We start from the raw sequence: 17758 nt of genomic DNA, 5'->3' as shown, positions 1-17758 counted from the left end.
AGTCAGATCAAACAAATGCATGTCTTTATATTTTGATGCAAGATCCGCATGACTTTATTATTGGCTAATCTGTTTAATCCCACCAATAGGAACTAGTAGAGATTATACTGAATGACACAGGACTTCAAAGACGGAGTGAAGACTTCAAAATAAAAGTCTTAGTCCTAAAGAAAGAATCGAAGTTTTAAAATTTGATCTACTGCCATTGTGAAACCTCAAACATCCTCTTATGTCCTTCCAATTTTAATCAAACACTCATATTTTGTATGAATAGGAAGCAGAAGAAAAACAAACTCTGAATCCTTGAGTTGTAACTTGTACATTTTTACATTGGGCAAAATGTAAGGCTACGTTTAACAAATTCTTTGATCAATTGATGCACAACTAAAACGTCCCGAATATGCATATGCATCTTTACATGAAGGGATTTCTTGAGTTCAGTTATCAGTTCATTCACTGAGAGAGAGAAGAATAACCCTTTCTATTGGACACTTCGTTTCTCTGATTCTGACACAAAATACTGCAGATGGCCTCAAAAACAAATTGAGAAAGATGTAAGATGAATAGAAGAAGATGTCTATTCAAATGGAATCTATGCAATGCGATGGATTCTCACTAACTGATAAAAAATGTAATTAATCATCATGAAAAATATCATTATTTCCTAATGCAGTATAAAGTGCATTGATCTGTCCTGCTTTTCCCAAAAACACTGCAAGTAGATCGGAAATGATGGTTTCTGGTTTCTCTGTTTTGCTGTGGGAAACGCCACCCTGGTCATTATAATCTTTTCCATTTTGCAGTCACAGAAATATGTGGTGTTGACTCTGCACAGAATGAGTCATGAGAAAGACGTGTCTCCAGCATGAAGGAGACGCTTCTCATAGTTTTCTCCCAGACCTGAAGATAAAGGCTAAAACTGGGCATTTTGCATTGTCTCATATTTATTTAGCACTGTTAAAACCAACCAAAGTTGATAGTGCTTTACATAAAAATTCTAAAATAAGGACACGCATTGACCTATAAAAAAAGCAACATTTATGTGCTAAACATTGACTGATGTTGTAATGTTCTGGAGGGGTTATATGGGATTAAAGGTTTGCCAGATACGGTGGAGCCTCTGGTTATTTAAAGATTTATACACCGACAATAAAAGTGTGTACCTAAATCTAAGATGGACAGGAAGCCATTTTAGATTAGTTGATTAGTGTACCTTCTTAAAGGGATAGTTCACCCAAAAATGAAAATTAGCCCATGATTTACTCACCCTGAAGTCATCTGTACATGACATTCTTCTTTCAGACGAATACAATCGGAGTTATATATATAAAAAAATCCTGGCTCTTCCAAGCTTCCAAGAGTGAATGGGTGTCTGTCTCCGGAAGTCCATTAAAGCACATCTATTCATGATATTTCCCAGCCCTGTTTGTTTGAACCGCGAGATTGCCGTCATTACGTTGCGCGTTAAGTCCAAGGGTTACTTTTTTGGCATAAATCGATGCGTACGGCCGTCTGCCGTAAGCTAGTTATTTTATTTTTCTTACGCGAACGCATCGCTTCACTTCAGAAGGCCTTTATTAACCCCTCAGAGCCGTGTGTAGGACTTTTATCATGGATGGATGCGCTTTGATGGACTTCCAAAGACTGACACGATTTTTCACGAAGTTGTTGTGAAAGTGAAGGTGTGCTGGTCTTCTCTATTGTGCCATATATCCGAGTGAAACGCTTCTGGAACAAGAACAAATGTGGGCGGGGCTTGATTGTGTCTGTGGGGAATTGATTGGATGGTTGTGGTTTGCTATTGGCTGATCTCATGTGAGTGACAGGTTATAGCTCCGCCCTCGTCATCAGAGAAGAGAAGAGATTGGAGAGATGTCGCAGAGGGATGGGAAGTTATTCTGATTCAAGATTACCAGGAACATGAATATACAAAAATGTGCATTAATAAATGATTTATAATAAATACTGCAATATTCCATTAAAAAAGAGAATGTATTTTTTTTATTTCATGGTGACTTTCTAGTGAATAAATGGGAATAACCTAACCACGTGTGGATTTATTTATTTAGTAATGAGATATACCACAAATTTCAGCAAGTAACCTCAAGAACAAGCACCTCTTAGTAAATGAGATGTTTGTACAAGTATCAACATTTAGTTATCGTTCTAAGACGCTTGTACTTTAATGGCAACGAATCACATTACTTTTCTGGTGGAACAATTATATCCCAGGAAACATTATTTTAATAATTTAGCTTGAGATGACACAATGTAATTGTAACACGCATCTAAAAAAAGATGCGTGGAGCACATACACAGTACATACATATACCCATCATTTTTATACATGTTATTGAACTGTTTTTGTTATTAATATTATTTTTAAGATGTGTAACTGAGAGGTGTTTTATGTTCTCGTGTTGAGAGCAGTAAGTGATGCTCTGCTGCCCTCTTGCGTTTACATACAGACACTCAGCCTCTGGAGTCTGGACCACTGAATATGAGTAGCCTGAATGTAATTAGCTGATGCGAAAAAATGACAGAAACCGTCGATACTATTTTCCATTGAGTTATGCAAGAAAAAAAGTAAGACAACTTTTGAAAACTTTCCTGCTTTTTTCCTCAGCTCTGTTTAACTACTAAAGTGATTAAATGACACTGGAGGTAAAAGTTGTTTATATTCATTATTAGAGACATAACTTGTGCTTTAAAGACAGCACACTTCGTTTTTCTACTTGTTCATTTATTTAATAGTTTTTGTTTTTGTGAACTTTTCCTATACCGAACACACAGGCCATTTAATAAATGACGTCTATTCTGGAATACATAACCCTAAAAGATACTTGTGCCTTGTCTTTAAGCTGTTATGCATAAGAATGGGCCAGATATTCACCTTTGCATTAATGTCATTACACTTGTTAATGAAAGAAAAGATGGACAGTTAACTAGCAATTTGGGCAAAAGATCCACATTAGTTAAAGGTATAGCGGAGGATCTTTCCGAATTTTAGATAAGACCCGCCCTCTCCACTTTTTGAAAAGTTTGATTGATTCACCAGAATGATTGACAATTAGGAGGACCAATAGTATAGATGATCCACCCAGAAGTAAAAAATCCTCCGCTATACCTTTAACTAGCAATTTGGGCCACATAAAAAAAAAAAGCCACAGCATTCTCTTAAAAGTGATTATTTGTTAGCTTGATAATGAAAGAGTGTCTGGTAAGTGGTTCACAATTGTCTCGACTTATTAACAATCCTCATGTTGTCTTGTATTCTGTCTTTCAGATGAAGACATAGATGAGGAGGCATTTCTTCTCTTTGATGAGGACACTATCAAAAATCTTGTCCCCAAAGTTGGCCCCAGGCAGGCTTAAATTCCTGAGGCTCTTCAGAGAATTGTTGTTTATTTTTCTATTTTTTTATTTCTACACTCTAAAAAATGCTGGGTTGTTTTAACCCAATTTTGGGTCAAATATGGACAAACCCAAATGTTGGATTAAAAATGCAATTTATAAATTAAACCCAAAAGCTGGGTTTGTCCATATTTGACCCAAAATTGGGTTAAAACAACCCAGCATTTTTAGAGTGTAATATTGTTATTACAGTGTGACCTAAAATAAATAGGAACATAAGCATGTCCAAGTGTGTGTTTTTTTCATACAGATTTTAATTTAATGCAATACAAATGTTAAAGTGCTTGAAGTGTGTAATATAATGTAAAACAAAATGTTATTTTCTGAAATAAGGCATACTGGGATAGTGACCCAAGTTAGGTTATTTTTTACCCAACTCCTGAGTTAAAAAAGGATCAACTAATTTTTGGGTTATTTCTACTCAGATGTTGGGTTTTGGGTCAGGCATTTAACCCAGAATTTGGGGCAAAAAGAATAACCCAATTTTCTGGGTTGAAATAACCCAGAGATTAGCTGGTCCCTCTTTAACCCAGGAGTTATGGGTTACCCATTATGGGTTATTTTTGACCCAGGAGTTTTTAGTGTGTACAGTGAGAGAAAAAGATCAAATGAAGTGATGTCTTTTCAAAATTGTGGCTTATTGCTCAGATTATTAGGCTATATTAGTCATGTAAATCGGAATGTTCAGCTACAATCTCACCTTTCCAGCAGGTTGTAATGATTCTGCTCTGTATATTTCTGTTGTATTGTGTGTTCCCTGTTATTGTTATTAGTTCAGTTCAGTTATCTGTCTTGTGTTCTGTAACATGTTCTCCAGAGTTACCGTATCTTCATTGTTCGGTTTATTAAACGAAGCACTGCGACAGATCCCTCTCCTCTTCATTTGGTGACTCGTGTCAGATTTCTGCAAGATTTTGATATCAAGGGCTTGTCTGATTCTCAGTGGAACATATCTCTCAGTTGTTTTAGCACTGATCCCCATCCACAGAAATCTGGGTCAGAACAGTGTTATTTTAGTCTCATGTAGGTGATTTCTATTTTAGTTTTTTGTTGTTGTTGTTGTTGAATGTTTGATTACTCAAACATTGAGAAAGTGAACGACAATATCATACTATTAATATATTTTGCTGGCAAAATACTACATGCACAAATGCAAATATAGTGGTCTTTATGATGTTAATGACTTTAATGAGCTCTAAAAATCCTACAGCAGTAAAACCATTACTTTTATATTTAACATTTGTGATCAGTGGAGTCCAAAGTGCTGTCTGGAGGGGATATGTGATTTTAATGGCCCTACACGTTCAATTAAACAATCAAAATACGAGGAAAATGTTTTTTTCAAAATATTTTAAATATGAGGAAAGAACAAAACACTAATCTTGGTTAAGGTATTTATCTGACAAAATGATTTGGCAAAAAAGGCAAACTAAAGCTACAAGTTTTTTTTTTTTTTTTTTTTACACTATTATGCAAAAAATTAAATAAAAATAAAAAAAATAGAAAAACAAGAAACTGACAGGAAAAAGCACACCATGACTACAACATAAACAGTTATTAATCTTTGGTTGGTTCTCTGTAATTTTGCATGTTGATCATAATTTCTTTGTATATGACAGCCTGGCCAAAAATGATACGTCCCACAATTTGTCATGTTTCATGGTGTGAGAGAGTGAAGAGTGAGAGTAATGCAGATTGTTATTAAAGGGATAGTTCGGCCAAAAAATGATATTAAACCCATGATTTACTCACCCTCAAGCCGTTCGAGATCCATATGTAAATCATTTTTCAGACGAACTTTCAGTTATTTTGTGGTCAGTGGTTATAATGTGAAGCTATGGGGTCCACCTCCTTCAAGTCCCAAAAATGTGCACGCATCCTTCACAAATGTAATCCATCCGGCTCCAGGGGGATAAACGAAGGCCTTCTGAGGGTAATCCGTGCGGTTTTGTCGTAAAAATATAAAAATAAAATATATTTAAAACTTTATAAATGAAAATAACTGTTCACGGGAGATGGCATATGCCGGCGTATGACGTAGGACGTAGCGTAGGAAGTGTCGTGACGTAGATTTAAAAAACGTGCATTTAAAAGAAAATGTCGGAGGATTTTGATATTAGAGAAGATGATATTGAGTTTTTCCGACTTTTTCTTTTAAACAAGTTTTTTAAACCGTGCAAATCCTGAGTGGAGTTTTGTTTTGCTGTGCTCTCTGTCACGACGCTTCCTACCGTACGGATTACCCTCAGAAGGCCTTCGTTTATCCCCCTGGAGCCAGATGAATTACTTTTGTGAAGGATGCATGCACATTTTTGGGACTTGAAGGAGTGGACCCCATAGCTTCACATTATAACCACTGAAAGATCTAAGACATTTTCTAAAATAACTGAAAATGTGCTCGTCTGAAAAATGATTGACATATGCATCTCGAATGGCTTGAGGGTGAGTAAATCATGGGTTAAATATCATTTTTGGCCGAACTATCCCTTTAAGGCCCCATCTTATATTTTTAAACTTATTTTCAGAGTAATAACAATCAAATCTTCCGGGAAAACTGGAAATTACTAACATCACAACACTGTAATGTAATGCATAAAAATGGATTAAATACATTTAAGTTGCGAATATTAACTGTTTTATATTATTTAAGTCAGAAAGAAACCTAAATAAAGAAAGAATAAATGAATGAATCGCTTAAATGGAATGGCGTCACGTCGCTGACCCCTTACGTCTACATGCGTGCCTGTCCCCAGCAAGACTACACTTCCCATAATGCATTGCAATGATAACAGGAAGAAAGGCACCATGAGGAAATATTGTCCCAAAATGAATCATAGAGGGATGGAGGGATATTGTGCGGTGGAATGAGTCGTGAGCACAGCGCATCCGCCGATGGACGAGATCGAGGCGTTGGCTTTTCAGAGAGGAGGAGAGAGAGAATAAGAGTTCGATGAGCTGATTTCCGCGTTGTTCGTCTCATATGATGGAACGGGCGATGGAGCATTTTAATGTACAGCTGAATCGCCTGACGCGCTCCCTGCGTCGCGCGAGGACCGTGGAGCTCCCCGAGGGTGAGACGTCACGCACTACATTCTATTCACAAACATTCCAATTTATGAAGACTTCTGACGTTGTCAAGGCGACCGTGGATATGTCGTAATCATCTCTGCTTCCGGGAAGGACTCCTCTACGGCCACACACATTCATTCGGGTTTATCCAAATATGGTCAATTAACTTACTACCAAACACCTAAAGGTGTATTTGGGGGATTCTCAGGGCAGGATATAGTTTACCCCAAAATTAAACGACAAAGAAGAAAAAATATACAGTGAAAGGATAGGAGAAGAACCATTCTAGTTATTCACAATTTAATATAGGCTATATATATCGTCTTATGACAGTTACACATTATGTTATCTGAGAGTTGCTCTGCAGGGCAATAGTTGAGCGATAACAGCATAGTTGACAATTTCTTTGAGTTAGCATTATCTCAATGCCAGGCCTGGTCTGGCCAACCACATGTTAACCTCAAATCTGAATATATATTTGAACCGAAATCATACAAATATTGTAAATCATTACAACGTACCTAACAAATTTGATAATCAAGAGAGAGCGAGAGAGGACACTTACAGTAATGTGTTCAAAATGTCCACTACAGTAGACAATAACATTATGTGATGTTCCTAAATTAAATTTAAAATCAAACTAAGACACAAAAACATTAAACGTATAAGAATATAGAATAATATAATATAATTCTGACCCACTCACTTTACTTTAAGGGACATGAAGGCAGTTTCAAACAAACAGACAAAATAGGGAGCTCTGCACACAATATGTTTGAGGTTATACAATGCATTCCCTTAATTGTTGAAAACATGTTTTTTATATATATATATATATATATATATATCATTATCACCAATGGACATCAATGAAATGTGCCCTTAATTGTAGACCGGCTCTCATAACTCGGGATATTGTACTGTTGTCTTTGTTCTTGATGGTGATTCTCAGTATATTCCCGTCATTTTAATACATAAATTAAAGGTATAGTGCAGCACTGCCCTGATGTGTTTTATATTTAACATAAGATGTTCATCTTCCAAGTGCACCATGTTGGGTCGGCCTTTGTTTGACAGCAACTCTGTCTTTCTGTTCTTGCAGACAGTGAAACGGCGGTGTACACACTCATGCCCATGGTCATGGCTGACCAGCACAGGTGCGTGTCTCTCTCGTTAGTCCGATGTGTTTTTCTCCTGACTACGGTGAGAATGCAACAACCCAAGCAATCTCTTGGGCCACACTAATGAATGCTAAAACTATGACTGTTTATTGCCATTTTTTTTATTTAAAATATCCTTTTTTTTATGCTTATAGGTCAGTTTCTGAATTGCTTTTGAACTCAAAGTTTGATGTCAACTACGCCTTTGGACGTGTCAAAAGAAGCCTTCTACACATTGCTGCCAAGTAAGTCGTTTTGTTTGTTTCACATTCTCTCCAAAATTACAGAATTGACTCAACCACGTTTGTATTCCCTGTTCTGCCACCGCTGTTTAAATATGTCTTTCTGAAACTCTTCATTAAAGGGGACCTGTTATGCAAAATGATGTGTCTGCAGTGTGTACACAACCACTATTGTGGTAAAAATCCATCTGCTCTGTTTGTTATTTTCCACATAAATCTGAAACAGTGTTTGAAAATGAGCCGTTCAGGAATGTGTTCCAGTGTGACATCACAATGTATAGGCCCCGCCCACAACTGGCACATGATCTGCCCTATTAGCTTAGCTCCGCCCCTCAGTGAGCCGTACACAGTCCGCCATGTGTATCTCCTCGCCACAGCATTTAATAGCGACATTCAATGAAGAAAGTTATTCTTATTAAAGCTACTAAAGTTATTTAGTCAAGAGCAGTGAATGATTTTCAGTGAAAAAGCAGTGAAAAAAATGACATTGGAATATTGTGTTTTCTGTGATATATGAAAACAATTTCACCAGATGATTTGAATAGCTCTATTTTTTTTAAAGAATTAATCAATCTAGGATGATTGAGGTGATTTTGTAGGAATGAATCTGCATAGAAAATAACAAACAAATTACAATCATAGATGAATACAATAGAACAAAGATACAAATGAAATAAAGAGCTTTGTTTTTCAGGTTAGCCTAACAGTTTTCAGGGACAGAAATTGAATAATCAAATGTAAAATAACACTGCATAGTCTTCTCTGTATAAATTAAATAAAAAATAACTTATTTAAATAATTAGTTAAGTTAAATTACTCTGTTAAAGTTACAAAAGTGATTTTCTCTTTCTCTTTTGTGTGTACATTAGGCAGCTGTCACTTTAAGACTTGCAACGCCAAGGTCATGGGTTCGAATCCCAGGGAAAGCAAGAACTGATAAGAATGTAAAATGTGTACTATGAAATGCAATGCGAGTCGCTTTGGATAAAAGCGTCTGCCAAATGCATAAATGTAAGATGAATGCACAGACCCAATGTAATGATACGCATCTGTTTTCTTTCTCTGTTTACAACACACAGCCAACTGCGTTTACGAGGACACTCGTCAAGATGGGCATTTTGACTTGATTTTTTTTTCAAGCACAAATAGCCTAGAAAGAGAACTGAGCTCGGTGTTGACGTGCTGTCTGCGCGGCTCTGTGTGTGTGTGTGTGCGCACAGAAAACAGAGCGAGTTCCAGTCTTCTTGAGCTTGATGCTTGAACTGACAGGACTTAAAAGCACATGAAAATGATCAACATCCACTCTATGATGTTAATGGTTAATCATTATCTACGATGGTTAATCTTTGCAGCAGCTCATTTGCATTTAAAGATACATGCACGAAAACAGCTTGTTTTTGCTTTGGCTCAAAAATGGGCATTTACAACATGCTATAATAAATGATCTGTGGGGTATTTTGAGCTGAAGCTTCACAGACACATTCTGGGGACTCTGAGACTTATATTACATCTCATAAACAGGGCATAATAGGTCCTCTTTAAGCGGTTTCCAGTAGTGTTAGTGTTCTCTAATCACCCAGATTGAATATGCTCTTTTATTTGCTGTTGCTCTTGTTTCAGCTGTGGATCAGTGGAGTGTCTCGTCCTGCTGTTAAAGCGTGGAGCGAATCCGAACTATCAGGATATCTCTGGCTGCACACCTCTGCATCTGGCTGCTAGAAACGGGTAAACGGAGGGTTAATAAACTCCTGCTGGAAGCAGAGCAGTTCACATGCATTATTGTTAACCCCTTCAAGACTGTTTTATATAGCCTGAGCATTTGTGTGTATTGCATGCAAAAAGTGGTAACTGATCAGTCATTTTTAATACATTTACGTTGAGAACCATGATGTTTTTTCCCATGTTGTCTTATGTTTTCACAGACAGAAGAAGTGTATGGGCAGACTGTTGGAGTTCAATGCTGATGTGAATATCTGCAATAATGAAGGTCTGACTGCTGTGAGTATGATGATAAATCTGCACAGTTAAGACAGAAAAAAAAAAAAAATATATATATATATATATATATATATATATTATTATTACTATCCTCACTCCTTCACTTTCTGACAATTAATATATTTAATATATAATTGTAATATAGAATTCAAATATCAAAAAAAAAAAACAAATAGGGTTCATATTATAACATTTTTTACAATAAGGTTTATTTGTTAACATTAGTTAACTACATTAGGTAACATGAACTAAGAATGAACAATACTTCTACAGCATTTATTAATCTTAGTTCATATTAATTTCAACATTTATTAATACATTGTTAAAATCAAAAGTTATATTTCTTAACATTAGTTAATGCACTGTGAGCTAACAGGAACAAAAAATTAACAGCTGCATTTTTATTAACTAACAAAGATTAATACATATTGAAACAAATGTATTGCTCATTGTTAGTTCAAGTTAGTTAATACATTAACTAATGTTAACAAATATATATATATATATATATATATATATATATATATATATATATATACACACACACACATATTTGTATATACACTTATATGTATATGTGTATGTGTGTTTTAGTAACCAATATTGTGTCATTCCGTGTCAAATCAACCAAATTTCAGAAACTTCCCCAGCTCAAATATTTAAATTTGTTTATATTTTTTTTTTCTGAAGAAAGACAAACAGAAATAGTGATGAAAGCCAAAATTATTATATTCAAAATGTAACTAATAGTCCTACCAATATCTGTGTAAAAATAAAATAATGATGCCGCATCTTTCAAGCAGGTTAAGTTTAATCTCTATAATTTTAAGATTACTAGAGATAACATGTCATTAGAAGCAGCTAAGATGTTTATGTACTCTATGGTTCTCTCTCACATGACTTTCTGTTTAACCACTTGGTCTCAGGCGAGTTCAGTGACTTTAAAACCATTAGAGTCCTTATACAAACGTACACTCAAGGTCCTTGATAAGAAATCGGTATATTCTCATCATTGTCCAATACTGGAAAAATATAATTTATTGAGTTGGGAAAACATGATTAAGTATGCAAATGTATGCTTGATGTATAAAATTATTTATGGTTTATCTTCTCCCCCTCTTGGTCAGCTAGTTCGTATTAGAACAACTGATTATCGCTCTACAAGAGGTGCATTAAGACAAGACTGTATCATACCACTTAGACGAAGTAAATTTAGTCAATCTGCTTTTTCTGTTAAAGCTGCACAAGAATGGAACACTATTCCAACAACTATAAGAGATCTAGACACTTATGCTTTATTTAGGGCTCAATTGAAGAATTGGTTAATCAGTACTCAGATCTGTCATCACTAGAATCTTATATCTGCGTATTAGATATAATATTGCTTAAAATATTATGACATCCTCTTATTGTTTGTATTTTGTTGCATTGGTTTTAATTGATCTTAAATTGTTTAAATAGATTTTTTTATTGTATTGTGTAATTATTAAAATTTCTATTATGTATTCTTAATCATATTTTGTTTAGGTTGACTTGTAACATCTTGTCCAGGGACTACGGATGGAAAATAGCCCTTGGCTAATTCTGGTACATTTACAGGAATGTTTTTATTAATGTACAATGTCCCTGTCAAACTAAATAAAGCTAAAAAAACAAAAACAAAAAACAAAACAAAAGCAGTCACGAATCGCACGGGTATATTTGTGGCAATAGCCAACAATACATTATATGGGTCAAAATGATCGATTTTTCTTTTATGCCAAAAATCATTAGGATATTAAGTAAAGATCATGTTCCATGAAGATATTTAGTAAATTTCCTACCGTAAATATGTAAAACATGTATTTGTGTGAGTGAATGCAGCACAATCGCCAACATAAATGAACAACTTTAAAGGAGATTTTCTCAATGTTTCTATTTTTTTGCACCCTCAGATTCCAGATTTTCAATAGTTGTATATCAGCCAAATATTGTCCTATCCTAACAAAGCTTATTTATTCAGTTTTTAGATGATGTATAGATCTCAGTTTAAAAAAATTGACCCATGTGACTGGTTTTGTGGTCCAGGGTCACATATTAAGTTCTTCCTCTCGTGTGTTTAGATTCATTGGCTGGCAGTGAATGGCAGGACTGAGCTTCTTCATGACCTGGTCCAGCACGTGTCTAATGTGGACGTGGAGGACGCCATGGGCCAGACGGCCTTACATGTGGCCTGCCAGAACGGACACAAGACGGTGCGAAAACTGTCTGTCCACCACAGTTGCACTCTAGAACTAAGAGTCGTTTTACTAATGCTACTAATGATGTTTCCCACAGACCGTGCAGTGTCTTCTGGACAGTGGAGCGGACATCAACAGGCCCAATGTGTCGGGAGCGACTCCTCTCTATTTCGCCTGCAGGTGATCATTTTCACACAACTACCAGCGTTTACCATGATTACTGTGTTTCACTCCGGCCTGAAAGTGGCACACACCGTCAACAGGTCGAATGTGGCCCTTAAAGGGGTGGTTGATTATGATTTCACTTTTCTAACTTTAGTTAGTGTGTAATGTTGCTGTTTGAGCTTAAACAACATCTGCAAAGTTACAATGCTCATAGTTCAAAGCAAAGGGAGATATTTTCTCTCACAGAAGTCGCTGTTTAAGGACTACAACAAACGACAGATAGGGACTACAGTCTTCCTGGGCTGTTGACACGATTTATAGATTATCAAGACAGAATATGCTAATCAATGACTAAAGATAACTACACATCAGATACATAAATTCATCAACTAACCATTCAGAAACGTCCTGTTGCTTCTACATGTTGTCACTTCTTCTTGAGTCTCTCCATCTTTGTCCGACTCCGGTTTAAACATTAAAAGGCTAAAAGTTTTTAAAATGTTCAGAGTGTGTCAGTGAGGTAATCAGAGCTGCTAACACACACACACACACACACACACACACACACACACACACACACACACACACACACACACACACACACACACACACAAGCTGTTGAAGCTCAGCCCTCTGTGCCGGGAGCAGCAGCTCATTTGCATTTAAAGGGACACACACAAAAACGGCGTGTTTTTGCTCAACCTCAAAAAGTGTAAATTTTAACAAAAAAATTATTCGTGGGGTATTTTGCGCTAAACCTTCACATACACACTCTGGGGACATCAGAGACTTATTTTACATCTTGTGAAAGGGGCATTACACCACCCCTTTAAGAAATCAGCTTCCTATCAGTGACTGAATCTGGACAGTTTTCTGACCGCACAAGAAACATAATTAGGGTAATTAGGGGTTTGAACTGATATCTTTCCTGTATATAACCTTTTAACACAGGGCTTTCTTGTGAGTTTAATGAGAATAACAAGAGATTTGAGCTTTCTTTGCTGTAATGACAGACTAATAAGAATCGCCCTGATAAGGAAACGTTGCTTTGGTTGCCGAGCAACAGCACTCATCCGCCTCTTGTTTTGATTACTGAAATCAGTCCACTCAAGGCTGATGATGATGTGATCAACACTAACATGCCTCACAACACATAATTAGAAAGAGTAATTAAACGCACGGATGATCGGTTTTAAAACATGAATTCTGGGTCTGCTCTGTGCCTAATTTCATAACTCGCTCGCAGCTTTTGTGAATCTCGTGTATTGTAAATGAACCATACGCATCTGTTTCATCTGAGTCGACTAATCGCTAATGACGTCGTTAATAAAAACACAAGAGGTGGGAATGCTTTGCAACATGGCACGATTTGTAAAGTCCACACTAGAGACTTTGTAACAACTAGCTAGCAAACAAATGTACGTTCAAGGCAGAACGCAGCTAGTAGGTTGTAAGCTCTCCGTAAGTCACATAATATGACGTTTACCCTCAATAATCCAATAGTAGCCTTCAAATACGTGAGCAGTTGTTGAATTTCTGCTGATTTGCCTAATATAACTATGCATAAAAATAAGTTTCCATTAAAATATTTAAAGTCTCCCTGTAATCAATAATTGTATCCCTTAAAACTCATCTTTGATCACCAAAATTACATATTTAAATGTTTTTTTCCTTCAAATTCTTCATGCCTTAAAATATCTTGAAAGTAACTCGACACCCTTGCCTCATTTAGTATTCGCGGTTCTATGAATATGCAAATGAGCCCCGCCTCCACTCACTCACTCAGCTCAGAGATCCACTTGTTGACGATCACACGTTGATCTGATTGGTTACAAGGTAGTTGGTAGTTTTACATGCAAATAACATTCAGAAATGGTATTTTACATTTTTTAAGCATCAATAAATAAATACTGGTACAAAAATATGAGAAATTACACTTATTTATTATGACTGAGTTTATTTGTCACGCATACGCTGTTTAGGACGGGTTCGGGTCCGCTAACCAAGTCATTTATTCACATAATGTTCTCTCTCTTAAAATGAGTAAGTGTCAGCTTTATCATACAGTTTATGGCTAACGAATTAAAAAAGAAGAGCTCATTTATGCAGTTCAGTCAATCTGCCGTTTTATTCCAGCCATTACTCCTGATCAGAGGCTTCCGTAAACTATTACGTTTATACGTTTCATGTTTATATGTTTTAAGTTGAACGGTGCAATGCAAAAATATTTCGGAGTGTTTAAGTTGTAACTATTTTTGTTGCGCCCAAATCTGCCGTGTTCATTTCACACTCAAGATAAGAACTTCTTTGTTTACTTGCAGTGAACAAAGTGCAAAACATCATAGAAAGATGAGGAGGGATCGAAACTTGTTGGCATGGAAGGAAGATATTGATAGAAGTGTGCAGTTGTCAAGCTGTTGTCATTGTGTTTTAGTCACGGTCAGAGGGACACGGCCCAGATTCTGCTGCTCAGGGGAGCAAAGTATCTGTCCGACAAGAACGGGGTCACGCCACTGGACCTGTGTGTGCAGGTGAACACACTCCTACTGCAGCTTCATTCACATCTTACATTGCAATTTCACATTTTTAGTTTTGTTTCATTTTTAGTGATTTTGTGATGTGCTTTTGTCATTTAATTTGTTATATATGTAAGGGTTAATGCCCGACGAGGTGTCCATTATCAGGTATTAATGGACGACGGCGAGGCGTGAACCGAAGTCCATTAATACCTGACAATGGACACCTCGAAGGGCATTAACCCGCTTATACCATGGTCACTTGCCAAATAACACATTTTTAAAACATTAGTTTATATTTTAATTAGTTTTACAATCTAAATCTAAAGTTACAAGTTACAAACAATAACTTGGTTTCCCTGGTTACGCCTGACGGTTTATTTAGGTGTACATTATCACTTTTTAACTTACACCCTGCAGCCAATCAGAATCGAGTATTCACCCAGACCATGGTATAAATATATATATACAATATATATCATTTATTAGGGGTGTAATTGTTCACAAAATTCACGGTTCGGTTGGATACGACACAGTGGTGTCACGGTTCGCTACGTTTTCGTTACAGTAAAAAGAAAGATATGTCAGAGAAATGTCCTTAATTTTTACTTTATTTTTAAATAAGTGTGAGTTTTCCTACATCTTGAAACTTTTAGTTTTATAAATGTGTGTAATCTTTGAAGGATGAACAAATAATGTTTTGGTCATCACATTAAAAATAACATTATATAATAATATTTGAGTTTTGAAGTGCTGGAAAAAGACGTGTGACGTACTTGAAAGCATTTCACTATTCCTGCCAAACTTCCATGGTCACAGTTAGTGTTACTACGGTAAATCCATGGTGAATGTTGCGGATCTGTGGACTTAAAGACTATAACTAGTTAATTCATGGCACAATGTTTCTCCTGGTTTCCACGTCAGCGCTGTTTGATCTAATAGAGATCTACGGTTAATAATGGAGAAATGTGAATGCTTCTCACTAGATCTCGCAGAGATGTTATTACTTCAGTGGCGAATTCAAATGCTTTCACTGGATCTCTTAGCAATATAGTCACAGTGTTGTATGATCTAGATCGGGACGCGCTGTATTGGTCCAAACTGATAAACGGTCTGTGAAGCACAAAATAATGAGTAGTGCAGTTTCGTTCCGCTTGTAGGGAAACGTTGTGGTGGTCGTGACTGCTAACAAAATTTTGGTTGCACTGAACGATTCAAAACGAACATGTGTATCATTACACCCCTAATATATATATTGTGTGGCACGCAAGCATGTGAATGTCCGTGTTTACTGCAGTCTGCGTGTCGTTATGAATCTTTACATCAATAAAAGCCGCCGTTTCAAGACTTGGATTTAAATTAAAACACTCAATTGATTATTTTTACTTATGACCTTTTTTATTGGATCTTTTAAGTTTTAGAGGAATGGGCTTTAAATGTAGGGACAGAAATCTCTCAGGTTTCATAAAAGAAATCTTCATGTGTGTTTGGAAGTTGAACGAAAATCTTCTAGGTTTGAAACGACATGAGAGTGAGTACATGATGACAGAATATACATTTTGGTGTAAATTATACCTTATAAATAGTCTTGGATAAAACTAACTCTAGACCATATCACGAATCATATGGTTTACATCCTCGTTACACCCCTAGTTTTAGTTTTAGCTAACGATAATAACTCCGGTACTCGTATGCAGGACACTAAAGCTCGTGTGTATGTAATTGTAGGGTGGTTACGGTGAGACGTGTGAGATTCTCATCCAGCACCACAGCAGACTCTTTCAGACGCTGATACAGATGACCCAGAATGACGACATGAAAGAAAACATGGTACGCCTCTTTTTTCCTCATCTTTCTTCATACGTTTATGTACCTAAATGCCTTTTTACATGTTGAATATTACTTTGGTAACACCTTACAATAAGGTTCATTTGTTAACATTAGTTAATATTATTAACTAACATGAGCAATACGTTTGTTACTGTGTTTGTTCATCTTTTTTAATGTTAGTTAATAAAAATACAGCTGTTCATTGCTTGTTCATGTTAGTTCATAGTGCATTAACTAATGTTAAGATATACAACTACAATTTTAATATTGTGTTAGTAAATGTTGAAATTAATTTAAACAAGATTAATAAATGCTGTTGAAGTGCAGTTCATTATTAGTTCATGTTAACTAATGTAGTTACCTAATGTTAACTATTGAACCTGATTGTAAAGTGTTACCGTTATTTCTAAGCTACGGCAGGTTCTAGAATATGTTTCTCAGCAAAACGACTCCAACTACCAAAGGATCCTGACCAGCTTGGCTGACGTGGCCACCACAAATGGACATAAACTGCTGAGGTGCATCTGCATTATCCACAATTTTCAAGAAATTCCTCTTCTTATTTGTATCCTTTACTCACATCAGTTTCTCACTCTGTGTCCACTCAGCTTGTCCAGTAACTTTGAGGTCCAAACAAAGAGTTTTCTCCGGATTATCCGGATCTTCTGTCATGTGTTCTGCCTGGGACCGTCCTCCCCAAACAACGGGAGTGACATGTGCTACAACGGAAACAAGACGCCCCGCAGCCAGGTGTTCAAGGTCAGTGGGCTTTACATTGCAAACAAATCTTAACTCAATGCCAATGTTCAGGGGTCTCATTTATAAAACTGTGCGTAGGAACCTTACTAAAAGTGTACGTGCGCCCGAAAGCCAAAAATGGCGTACGCAAAAAAATATTCGGATTTATAAAACCGTTCGTATGCCAGAACCTGCGCAGAATTCACTTTATAAATCCCAGTCAGCGGAAGATTGTGCGCACATGCGGCTCCTCCCCGAAATAACCATATATGGAGCTTACAACGCCTAGTTTTACTATGCAGATCCTCATCTGCATATCATTTCAGGGTTTTTCCTACATTGAAAATTTTTTGGCGGCCGCCAAAACGATTTTTCGTCCCGCCAAAGCCTTATTTGACCTGTAATTG

At 36.4% G+C, this 17758-nt stretch overlaps 1 protein-coding gene across 2 annotated transcripts in view; it reads left to right on the top strand.

Moving 5' to 3' along the window:
- The first annotated feature begins 6188 nt into the window (after positions 1-6188).
- The window catches only part of hace1 (HECT domain and ankyrin repeat containing E3 ubiquitin protein ligase 1), a 44818-nt gene continuing 33248 nt past the window's right edge, over positions 6189-17758 (top strand). The window contains exons 1-11 of one of the 2 annotated variants that reach the window (XM_081388549.1): positions 6189-6485; positions 7586-7640; positions 7799-7888; positions 9506-9610; positions 9808-9883; positions 11986-12117; positions 12200-12282; positions 14702-14798; positions 16512-16613; positions 17025-17131; positions 17222-17372. In XM_081388549.1, coding sequence (XP_081244675.1) covers positions 6395-6485; positions 7586-7640; positions 7799-7888; positions 9506-9610; positions 9808-9883; positions 11986-12117; positions 12200-12282; positions 14702-14798; positions 16512-16613; positions 17025-17131; positions 17222-17372 — 1089 coding nt within the window. In that variant the 5' untranslated portion in view covers positions 6189-6394. Of the gene's footprint in view, positions 6486-7585; positions 7641-7798; positions 7889-9505; positions 9611-9807; positions 9884-11438; positions 11471-11985; positions 12118-12199; positions 12283-14701; positions 14799-16511; positions 16614-17024; positions 17132-17221; positions 17373-17758 lie in introns of those variants that run through there. The other variant, XM_081388550.1, reaches the window with a different exon arrangement.

This window comes from Scardinius erythrophthalmus (assembly GCF_964197995.2).
Source record: "Scardinius erythrophthalmus genome assembly, chromosome: 16".
In the NCBI taxonomy this organism is placed as follows: domain Eukaryota; kingdom Metazoa; phylum Chordata; class Actinopteri; order Cypriniformes; family Leuciscidae; genus Scardinius; species Scardinius erythrophthalmus.
Note: the sequence above shows the minus strand (reverse complement) of the source record. Positions and strands in the feature narration are given on the sequence as shown.